Raw genomic sequence first — 11,593 nt, forward strand, 5'->3', positions numbered from 1 at the left:
TGCTCCCCTCTAACTCTAATATAGGGACGCGTTTCCATAGTTTGTCGTTTTAAGTCTTCGAAAAGTGATGGATAACATCTGAAAATTATTTTGTATAATACAAAAGTGTTTGAGGAATGTTTGTGATATTTTTACCTTTATGTTTTATTAGTATTTTTAAATGTATTTTTGATCATTTCTATCAATTTTTTAGCTATTTGTGTCAATACGCATAGCATGCTTGATTATTAACAAATCAAATAAATTGGTTTTATTGTTGTAGACGTTATATGGGAGATAAATAATGCATATTAGAACTTAAAATCGCACACATAATTAATTAGATTACATAAAGGTTTCAAAGACTTTTAATGAAATTATATATACATTAAAGGATAGATATATAATTTAAACAACAGAAACAATCAGCCTTTTATGGAAAGAATTATGTGTAATGAATATAATCGATTTTGTAATCAAAATTATAGTTTATTAATTAAAATTATTGATATGACTGCATTCTAGCTGGAGAATTACAAACTATGAAAGGCGTCAGCTACCGACTGTAAACCAGCTGTATGTATTGCCATCTTTTGTCTATTTACCGTAATAAAAATTTCTACCTCGTTTGATAAACAACTCATTTTTGTAAATTTTTTATTTTTTATAATTTAGTCGCATACGTTTCGATAATTCCATTGTTCAACACATGTTATATGTTATATTTTAATAATATATGGAATATATTATATGATGCGTATAAACATAACCTCCAAATGTAGACGAAGTTGTTACGACACGTAAATGAAAATTCGTCGTAAACAGTCACTTTTTTACTAAAGTTTTATCCTAAATAGCTTTGGCTTCGTATTGTTATTTTGTGTATGGAATATTTACTGTTATGCGTGAAGTAAGTGTTTTTTATGAAAAGAATTAATATTGTTAGTAAGATACAGATACTAAATAAACTGTATCGTTATTTTTTAGTTCAGAAATAGTTTTGAAAAATGGATCTAACTGCAGGAAAAGGTAGCAGAATTCCCTTTATACCGGGAACGAAACCCTCAATAAAGAATTCACAACTACTCGTTTCGACTGGAATTCCTTCCTTAGATCATATAATAGGTTTGAATTTATTTGCAACAATACAATTTTTATTATGATTCTCTATCATATTAATGCATTTCAATCTATTCTTTTAGGTGGAGGATTACCTGTTGGTTCTTTGTTTCTTATTGGTATGTAATAAATATGCTTATCTTATGAAAATTTACATATGAATAAAATGAACAGAATGACTTCAATTTTTAGAGGAAGATCGATATGGCACATATGCAAAAGTCATGTTAAAATATTTTATGGCTGAAGGTGTAGTTACAGCTCAACCATTATTAATTGGATCTAAAGATGTTGAAACATCACAGTTTGTGTCAGAAATACCAGCTGTTGTAACAGACACCATATCAAATGATCAATCACCCAATTCTGATGAGCAAATGAAGATTGCTTGGAGGTATCAAAATATGAAAATAATTGATACCTCCCCAACTGGAGGACAAGCTTTTGGTCATTTCTATGACCTTACAAAAAGAATGGAAAAAGAAGTAATCGAAAAAGCAGATATAACACAGTGGTACGATGATAATTGTCCTAAAAAAGACAATGCCTTTAACAATATGACATATTCAAACTTATTAAAATGTATTCAAGAGACTCTGAAGAAGGGAGGACACTCAATTTCAGAGACACCTACAAAAAGACAAGTTCTAAGAATTGCAATTCATTCCTTAGGATCTAGATTATGGTGCAGTGATTCTGTAAATGATTCACATCAAGATTTGTTCAAATTTTTGTATTACTTTAGAGCTCTTTTAAGATATTCTTATGCAGTTGCAGTGATAACAGTGCCTACAGAATGCTTTGAAAATTCGGTGTGTTTCATATTTATGTACTTTATTTATTAAACTTTTTATGTAAATATATATTCATTTTTTCATTGTTATTAATTTTTAGGATGCTACTGCACAACGGATTGAACACTTGTCGGATGTTGCAATTAAATTGGAATCATTTGCAGGCTCACAAAAAGAAACAAACCCATTATTTAAGGATTATCATGGCTTATTGCATCTACAGAAGATGCTGGCTTTAAATACTATAGCACCTCATAATCCAGAATCACGAGATCTTGTATTCAAATTACGTCGAAAGAAATTTGTCATCGAGGTAAACTGACTTTATAAATATAACAAAATTAGAGTTTGGCTATGTGTATGTATCTTCGCCGTTTTATTTTAGGTTTTACACCTACCACCTGAATTAGGAGATACTACTCAACGAGAACAAGATGAAACGATATCTCAGTTCGGATGTTCTAGTTCACCACATAAGAGCTTAGATTTTTAAGAAAGTATAATGTTGTACGTTTAAAACAATTCCGCCTTTGTATAAAGAATTATTCTCCTGTCCTCTCGGGTTTTGCTTGTAAAAGCTTTTTGCTGATAAGTAACTACAGACGAGTGTAATACGTAATATTTGAGTCAGAAGTACATAGTACGCCGCGTGAATTAATGTAGACGGGAGGAGATAGGCTTCGTGAACACACAATAATACGCATGACACGCCTACCTACTCTACGGTATCATATCAAAAGTAAATTTTATTATAAATATTAAAAATATTAATATTATAATTGTTAATAAAAATCATTTTTGCATAACTAGGGTCTCACTCGATTTCAACAAAAATATTTAGAAAGTCAATTGAATTATGCTCCAATTATTCATGAAATTATAACATCATAGTTAAATGTTCATTATCGTAGTTAATTATCACTAGCTTGCATTTTCGAATGTCATTTTTCACGAATCGAACATAAGAATAAAATTTTCACGAATGTGAACGGAAATAAACTAGTCGAGTGTTACTCATCCGTAACGATTACACCGATTAGCTGTAACTCCCCCTATGTGAAGTTGGCCCGTACACCAGTTATATCTGTAACGATCACATAAGTACATGCATATGGACATTTCACCCCCTCCTGCGTGTCTTTTTTTGTTTCGTGCCTTTCTATTTCCTTCCGGTTCCATCCGGTCGGTCGCGCATGAGGACACGCGTAACGCAAGCGCACCTACAGATGCCAGTATTTGTACGGCACTGTGGAACTATCTATCACGCGGCGGCATTTCAGTCTTCAAGTTAATGCGAGCAAGTGCGCTTCGAAACTGATAAGGGAAAAAAAGAAAATATCGTCGGTGATAGGATCGTAAAAAAAGGAACTAAAATGAATTTTATCCTACGCGTTAATGTTCTTATTTATCGCGACTATTAATGAAGTGTCATCGTGGGGGATTGACGAGTTGTCATTTTTTCGTTGCTGTCGCATACGCGTTCAGATAGAAAAGGATTTAATGAATTAAAATGGAAAGGAAAAACTTTGGTGTGTCGCGAATTTTCGTGTGTTGCACAAATGTCATTTTCCTGGTGAGTTGTGGAAAAATAAATGAGTTCATTTTTTGGATTACTATTATAAGATGAATAAAGTATTCAGTTTTTCCTATTTTTTTTTTTTTATTGCAGGAGTAAACGAATATTTTTTTCAAATTAAAAATTATTAAAGCTTTATTTTAAAGATGACGATTACTGCAATTTAAGGATGCTACCTTCGTTTTCAGATATCAGGTTTCGCGTTGATGTCATTAGGAGCATTGTTATTAGCCGATGATGAACGTATTCTACTGTCACGTTTATTGGGACCAGGGGATATACATCCTGATCAACCACTTTTTTATTACATGGCATTTGCAGTCGTTGGACTTGGATTTCTGATCACGCTCACGGGTTTGCTAGGATGCTGGGCAACTTGTCTCTATAATCGATGCGTTACAGTTTCAGTAAGAATCCATAAATTTCCCTTGTATACGTAACAGTAGACCAGATGGTTTCCAAGTGTTATTCACATTAGTGAAGTACTTACAGGATCGATTACGATTTTTATATTATTTCTCAATGTACTTTAAAAAATCTAATACACCTGAATGTTAAAATTAGAATACTAAATAGAAAATCGATTTAAAAAATTAAAAATTCACATGCTATACAAAGTCTAAGAAGCATTAAGCATTATATGCAGAAGCATTATTTCCCATTCAAATATCAGCGATATATCTACGCAGAAACATATTACAATAATAATTCTCTGACATCCTGTATTAACTTTCATATCCGATTTCACATCCTCAAAATCGATATCCACAATAAAATTCCGAATTTACGAGCGATCTATGGTTATTTCTATAGTTATTTTGTATTATGCCGCGTTACAGTCTGAACACGCTTCTAAAGTAGTCGTGCATTTTAATCGTGCAAAAGTCAAGGTCTTCACGCGCTTCTTCGTCGGGGAGTTCGCTCGACAGACCAAACCGAAACCAGATTTCCCGCTTTGCCGGACTATGGTCACGCGTCGTTGCCCGGAAACGGATCTACATAAATCCAGGCACGCGTGCTCACGGAAGGAGGGCGCGTTCGCGTATCACGTAAAAACAGCAATTATTTTTCAGTGTGTGGCTTATTAGATGAGCGAACACGTGATAACATGTGAAAATACAATATGTTTGTAGGCTATTGAACGTTTGTGTCAGCATGTAAAATTCAAATAAGTGACGACGTGAAAGTTATGGAAGGTCAATTAGCTGCGAATACACGGAGATCTAACTTTTTATTAGTAACAGTCTGGTAACAAGATGCAGGTAGAAGGTGTGACCGTCTGAGTCAACGAACGAGACGTGCTTCTCCTGTTTCACTTGTAAATGGTGTTGATGAGAGATACACATGCATTCTCATTTTTAACAGTATTTTCTTGTTACATATGATTTGCAAATTCATAATATGACGATGGGGTATGATGGGATACGTGTATGATTTGAAAAATTATTTAATTTGATTCAATTAAAAATTATAGTTATTTAATTTGAAATTATAGAATAGAATGATTTCGTTTTTATGTGATTACGAGATTGACACATTTGAATTTGAACTTGCTTTCATACAGCTTTAATTCCAACGAACAGAATCAGTTAGTGGACATATAGACATTATCAGTGGCATTTTTCTGACAAACGTTTCCTTTTCTCCTTAAAGGATTAAAGTAGGTGAAATGCATTAGAGTAATTTATCTAGCAACTGTACCGTTTAAAGCGATTAAGAGAGCATTGCTTGGAAATTGAAATAAATAAGCGTAGTACTCCCAAAAAGTACAACGTAACAACCATACTAAATTACTTTCTCATATAACATATTACAGAAGTTAACTCGATCATTTAACAATTATAAATAATTATAACAGTTGATCATATAAATATGTATAATACATTATTATCACCAGTCAATTAACTTCATGTACTTAATATATGAATACACGTACATTTGTATCACGTGGTAGCACGGAATAATAAGAATTACATTGTTTCATACACCGCGAAAATACAACTAAACGATTCCAACATTAAATATTCAATAACCAGTAAACCATTCAAGTACTATCTCTTAATTATATCACTCGTTACTTTTTACTTTACATTTTTACCTTTCATTCGTACTGTTTGCTTCTTGCTACTGCCTGTTAATTACTTCACTCATTACATTTTACTCTGTATTTTTTCAGTATCTCATCACGATAATCCTGCTATTACTTGGCGAATGCACTGTGTGCGTTCTAGTGGTATTCTGGCCTCACGTTCTGGGCATTGATGTTCGACCAGCACGATTGATACGAGCTTTGCAACGTAGTTACGCTGTTCCTGGTCGAGAGCAATTCACAGCAGCTCTTGATCTCGCGCAAACAGCGGTACGTTCCCATATACAGTGATTCATTTTTATGCATATATCGTGCGTCTTACATAAAATATTCTGAAATTTTGATCCGAAGATGTACAGAGTCGGATGTACATGTTGCAAGATTTTTATTGCAAACATATATTTAGTAATAAATTAGCTTGAATTGCCATCGTAAGCATATAGTAACCGTTAAACATGATCTCATTAATATTAGATAATCAAAGAAATTTATGTCATTTTATTCAGTAGAGACATAGAAACAGCGCGAATTTGCTTAGTTACCTGATATAAACTATCATCTAAATATTAATTAACTCAATTACAAATACTATTTTTTGAAAACGTAGTTGATCAATTTGACTTATGAGAGGTTCGTACAAACATGATAAACGAGTCTTGTTACAGCGTTAGTGAAATTTCAAAATATTTCGTATGAGACATGTAATACATTTGCAAAAGGTTTTTGCATGTGATCGAATACTTTCGCGAACAACTATACCCCTGAGGTAAAGCGATTTGTAACGAGTTAACAAAGATAGTCCCGATGCACATGATCGACGATCGATCCAATCTCATGAGCGTTTACTTTGATTCTTCGAAACTGGTCATTGTTTGATTAATCGACTGGCAAAAGGCAGTCACACAGTACACACCTTCCGATGTGAAACTGCGCGGATCTTTTCAGTTTGCTTGCTGCGGCATAAACGGAAGTAGCAATTACGGTACCTCGTGGTGGCGACTACAGGAAGTCGGTCGACGAGAATTAGTGGTGCCTCTCAGCTGTTGCACCCTGAATAACGTAAACCAGACCGATTCTTTCCTCAACCCTGAACCTGCCAATCTTACTCTCTGCCAGGCTTTGAACCCTGCCGAACATCAATACGCCCGCCATACGACGGTACGTATCGTTAATCAGGATGTTGTTGATTATGCGAATGGAATCGGGAGTAAACTCGACAAACATTGGGATAAGCGACAGGTTCATTGATATGATAATGCAGAATTGTAATTGTTGGAAGTTGTGAGTCGATGGTTGGAAGGATATAAGAGTTGAGTGTTTAGTTAAGTAAAAATGTTTATGATAGGTGTTTATGGTAGGTGTGTTTTTAAAATGTATGTTGTAAAAAAATATTTGTTTTATATCCAATCACAGCGTCCCAAATATTTATTTTCCTCTCTACTAAAAAAATGAAATTTTTAATCTTTCTGGCTATAATATGCCACTTTCATTTTCCCTGTAAATTTTCACGATAACTTTGTCGCTTCGATGAATGGAAAATCGAGGCGAAATGAAAACAACCGTCGATGTTCTTTGTGTCGCACACGCACACGTTTAATAATGACCCGCATAATATCACAGTCTAGGGGAAATTCAGTCGGATACGGGTTGCGTAAAAGCGGCATTGATGTATCGTGTAATCTGTATCGTATCTGGGTACAGACGTATCCGTCGGTAAAACTCGATGGAAAAAGTAAAGTTGACGCATTGTGCGAGAAAGTTTCCTTATCTCTCTTCCTCGCTGAGTGTTAAATATCGCGGGACTGCGCAGAAACTGAATACAGATTGAAATGTCATCGCGCGTTGACACTACTGTTATACAAATGGCATTATATCCATATACAGACCATATTTATAATAGACTATACATCTTAATTTACAAATGAACTCATTATGGACTTCGAAATGTAAAGAAATATGTCACATATACAGGGTGGTTGGTGATTGGTGGTACAAGCGGAAAGGGGGTGATTCTACGCGAAAAAAGAAGTCGAAAATATAGAATAAAAATTTTTCGTTTGAGGCTCTGTTTTCGAGAAAATCGATTTTGAATTTTCACTCGGTACGCGTGCACTTTATCACGTCTCGTTATAACGGATCTCACTGTAGATCGTTGTCTGGATTGATGTTATTTTTTTAATTTTTAAAATTTAAAAATTTTTAAATTTTTATTCTATATTTTCGACTTCTTTTTTCGCGTAGAATCACCCCCTTTCCGCTTGTATCACCAGTTACCAACCACCCTGTATAATAATTACAAAATACTTCAAGATAGTTTAGAACAGAGGAAATGGTTTTAGAGAATTTCCAATATTCTTTCTACTTTAATATTTTTTTTATTCTTTTTTGACCTACTCAATTATTTTGTGTTAAATTTGCGTGACAAGTTATTAACTCCTATATTGCCAAAATTGTTCTTTTCATATTTTACATTTTCAAAAGGAACAAAAACATATTTATAAGCAAGCATGTATTATTTTTATAGGGTTGTTTAGAGATGTTGGAGAAATGGACCCAAGACCAGGCAATAATACTGCTCACGATCGGACTCGCGGTGATTTTCGTGGAAGTAGGTGCACTTCTAAGCACATTCTTCGTCTGTTCAAAGGGCACTAGGAGAACCAAATCTCAAGCATCGACGTTTACATCCACGCAAACGCTTAGTCCGTTTAGCGAAAGTGACCACGACTTTGGTAAGAGAAGCTTTCGTCTTTAATCTTCGTCTTTAATCTTCGTCTTTGTTTGCGAAATAGAACTTATTGTTAATCGTTCACAGGACTGGGAATCGAGAATCGAATGCATGCAACCGGAACGACGTTTGGCACTAAATCATGAAGGTGGCTAGAGGGCAGTGAGGGTAAATCATCAGGTGACATTAAGAATATAAAAATTGCGTCAAGTTTGTCTAGACTTAACGACGTGAGAAAATTTAGCAAAAGTATAATCGAAGAATGGAAAAACCCGCCCAAATTTGAAGATGGCGTGTTACGAAGCGATCAACTGTATGAGGAACGCGCGATAGATGTTGTGCCAGATTATTTCCATAAAACTTGCTCGAAAGAGATGAACGATCTCGAAAAAGACCGGCACGATAAAAGGGACGCGGGGAAATCACAATCACATAATAGTAGCGGGACTGTCAGGAGTATTCCAATAAAAAATTATCAGGCCTCGATAGCGCATAATATTGGGACACTTAGACGATCAGAGGCGCCTCAACTTCAATTTGAATCTTCGATGTCCGAGCCTGATAAAAATTTCAACGTAACAAAATACAGAACTCTGTCTTCTCCACAAAACGAAAACGAATCTCAAAGTCGACGATCAGTCACAACTTCGAAACGCCGGGAAACCTTGAATCCTGCCAGGAGATCCTGTCACTCTTGCGATTACCAGCGCGAAATTCAAAGTGGGCACCGTAAGATTAATTCGAAGTTAAAGACGTTAGACAGAAGGATAACCAAAAGCGAACATAACGTTTCCGTGCAAAAAGACGATCAAGATTTCAGCGATTTTGGTGAGTATTTTTACAAATCTTCGTCTCAAAAGTTTAATACTACTCGTCGAAGATCGAAAGATACAAAGGTGAAAGGACAATCTAACAAGGAAACCGTGGAAACCGAAGGTTCCAAGCATTTGAGGAATGAGAAATCCCGAGTTAGAAGCAAATGGGGCACCATTAATTTAGAACGTGGACACGTTGGTCAAAAGATATCGGCATACGAGGAGAATGCTAAGCGCGGTAGTCGTAACAAGGAGACTTTCGACACGTATCAAGTATTTCCTGAAATAAAAAAGCATCGAGCCATTGGCGTGCCATTGGTAGGCATGCATAATGCATGTGGTTTGCCTGTAGTTGCATCCTGGCACGATCACGAGCTACTAGAACCTTTGAGAGTCAAAGGTAGAGTTTTAGGGACATTGAGACCGATTTTCAAAGAATCACGTTCTTCGATGAATTTCCGCCATCGAACTCATCCTAAAAGAAAAACACCAACGAATCAGAGCATGTCTAGAAAGAATCGACCGTCAGATTTGAGAGAATCCGATAAAAAGATCGATTATCCATCGATAAAATCGTTAGTTTCTTTGAGAGCAGACACGGGAGAAGTTAGGAGAAGGAGGAAACGCAGACCATCGTTTAAAACGAAGAAAAGTGGTACTACATTTTTGTCTAAAAGTACTACGAAACGAAGGCGAAGATCGGATGGAAGAAAAGATAAAGAAAATACATTGACTGGTAGTTTTCGTAGGAATTCGTACGAAGCTGGCAGCAAAAGACAAACTTTGTACGCGAGGGATAATGGAGAGGATGCTGTACAAGTTCTCAAAAGTTTATGTTTAAATCCATTAGCTCGAACGAAACCAGAAACAGATATGATATGGTAAAATCAATGGAACAAATATTTTTGATTGAGCAGTCATGAAAAATCATAAATATCATTCAAGTTCATACAATAATAACGAAAACCGTGTAGTACAATCGTTTAATTAGGATTACCTTAATCTTTTATTTGCAATAAATGATATATGTTACTGTATTGATTAAAAAATAATTGTAATTCGTACGAATAGGATATTAGTATATGCATTATATGCTTTGTAAATGTGCTCCATTAATTGTATTGTATCCTTGGATGTTATAATAAAACAAAACCCTTGCTACCCTCGCTGGAAGTATTCAAGTATGTTAATGAGAGACTTTAAAAAATATTCCTTTAAATATTTTAAATATGTACGTAAGATTATGTTAATCAATACTTAAAGGACAAATATCTTTATATATTTTGCCGTATTATACTTCAATTATGTTCTAATGTTAAAATATCCATTAAAATTGAATAAATCATGCTCAATAAATTCAATTTCTATAATCGGACATTTGGTGATCCAAACTGGACTGTTGCGTAGTTCTTGGCTTGGCATCGTTTTCCAAAGATTAATCAACCGATTAATTTTTGGAAAAGGATGCCAATTACCAGGTCTCACCACGAGGAGGTGACTACGCACGAGACCCGCCCATGAGTTATTTAACATTATGCATCGGTCTCGACATTCAACCTACTGGCAAGAATGTCGAGTTCTGACTCTACTTCATGGGCCTGCGTAAAGAGATAGTTGTTTCGTAGCCTAACTGCGAAACATATCTCCAACGCAGCGCTTACATGAATCTTTACAAACGTAGAACAAAGCCTACGTAACGCAACATCCATCTCCCACACAACGATTACATCGATCAGTACAAATATCGTACAATAATTCGCATCCCTACTGGCATCATTCGGTATCAAACACACATTTATCTAACTTGGAATGAAAGGAAGAAAATGTAGCTACTGACACTGTATATACCATTTCGTGTCTCGCAGAAGGGACATACGAGTCGCTGTACTAAACTAGTTATCGTTCTATTTTTGCGACACTGCAAGGTATTGAAGATACTGAAAAGTTATAAACTCTAACGTGATCTCAATAAGTATCCCTTAAAAATGGGTAAACAAGAAAATGCCCGATGAATCAGATGATAAAGGAAAAAATCGCGGCGCGCCCGAAACGAACGAGATCGCGATCTCTCGAAAGAACTAACAAACCTACACGACGTACCCCCGTACACGAGATAACCCCGAGGTTCAGCGGAAAGCCCAAGAATTGACCGTAACTCGATTCCTGTTTCACCGTTCGAAACTTACACGAGTCGCGGTCGATGACGCCGACCGATGATGCTAGTGATCCACGGGTAATTCAGCCGTGGATCCAGCACATAGGCCAGCAACTTAACACACTCCAACTGAACATGTGGAACCCGGGGATGGACCGCTGAACAGGATTACGAAGGCAAGAGGCCTCAACTGAACAGTGGGGTCCACTCACGGGGAGGGACCGCTGAACAGGATTACGAAGGCATTGACCTCAACTGAACAGTGGGGTCCACTCCCGCGGGCCCGAACAGAATTACGGAGGACGTGAAATTGCAGGTCCCTGACCGAGTACCAAAGT

The 11,593-nt window shown here is 35.8% G+C and overlaps 2 protein-coding genes across 2 annotated transcripts; both read left to right on the forward strand.

Moving 5' to 3' along the window:
• Nucleotides 1-671: 671 nt before the first annotated feature.
• Nucleotides 672-2,696, forward strand: LOC117235986 (elongator complex protein 4). The gene is made up of 6 exons (XM_033498579.1): nt 672-889; nt 967-1,104; nt 1,182-1,217; nt 1,291-1,910; nt 1,993-2,205; nt 2,278-2,696. The coding sequence occupies exons 2-6, from the start codon at nt 987-989 to the stop codon at nt 2,383-2,385; spliced, it is 1,095 nt and encodes a 364-aa protein (XP_033354470.1). The 5' UTR covers nt 672-889; nt 967-986; the 3' UTR covers nt 2,386-2,696.
• A 55-nt stretch (nt 2,697-2,751) lies between these two features.
• LOC117236054 lies at nt 2,752-10,452 on the forward strand. Its single transcript, XM_033498707.1, has 6 exons — nt 2,752-3,465; nt 3,657-3,875; nt 5,645-5,827; nt 6,503-6,715; nt 8,082-8,289; nt 8,442-10,452. The coding sequence occupies exons 1-6, from the start codon at nt 3,403-3,405 to the stop codon at nt 9,983-9,985; spliced, it is 2,430 nt and encodes an 809-aa protein (XP_033354598.1). The 5' UTR covers nt 2,752-3,402; the 3' UTR covers nt 9,986-10,452.
• Nucleotides 10,453-11,593: the final 1,141 nt, after the last annotated feature.

Source organism: Bombus vosnesenskii, unplaced genomic scaffold (assembly GCF_011952255.1).
Source record: "Bombus vosnesenskii isolate JDL3184/JDL3185 unplaced genomic scaffold, Bvos_JDL3184-5_v1.1 scf7180000013262, whole genome shotgun sequence".
Taxonomy (NCBI): Eukaryota; Metazoa; Arthropoda; class Insecta; order Hymenoptera; family Apidae; genus Bombus; species Bombus vosnesenskii.

Coding starts and splice junctions, on each gene's coding strand:
- LOC117235986 (XM_033498579.1), top strand. CDS start 987: ATGGATCTAACTGCAGGAAAAGGTAGCAGAATTCCCTTTATACCGGGA. Junction 1,105..1,181: donor TTCCTTAGATCATATAATAG/GTTTGAATTTAT, acceptor CTATTCTTTTAG/GTGGAGGATTACCTGTTGGT. Junction 2,206..2,277: donor GAAAGAAATTTGTCATCGAG/GTAAACTGACTT, acceptor GTTTTATTTTAG/GTTTTACACCTACCACCTGA.
- LOC117236054 (XM_033498707.1), top strand. CDS start 3,403: ATGGAAAGGAAAAACTTTGGTGTGTCGCGAATTTTCGTGTGTTGCACA. Junction 3,466..3,656: donor GCACAAATGTCATTTTCCTG/GTGAGTTGTGGA, acceptor CTTCGTTTTCAG/ATATCAGGTTTCGCGTTGAT. Junction 6,716..8,081: donor AATACGCCCGCCATACGACG/GTACGTATCGTT, acceptor TTATTTTTATAG/GGTTGTTTAGAGATGTTGGA.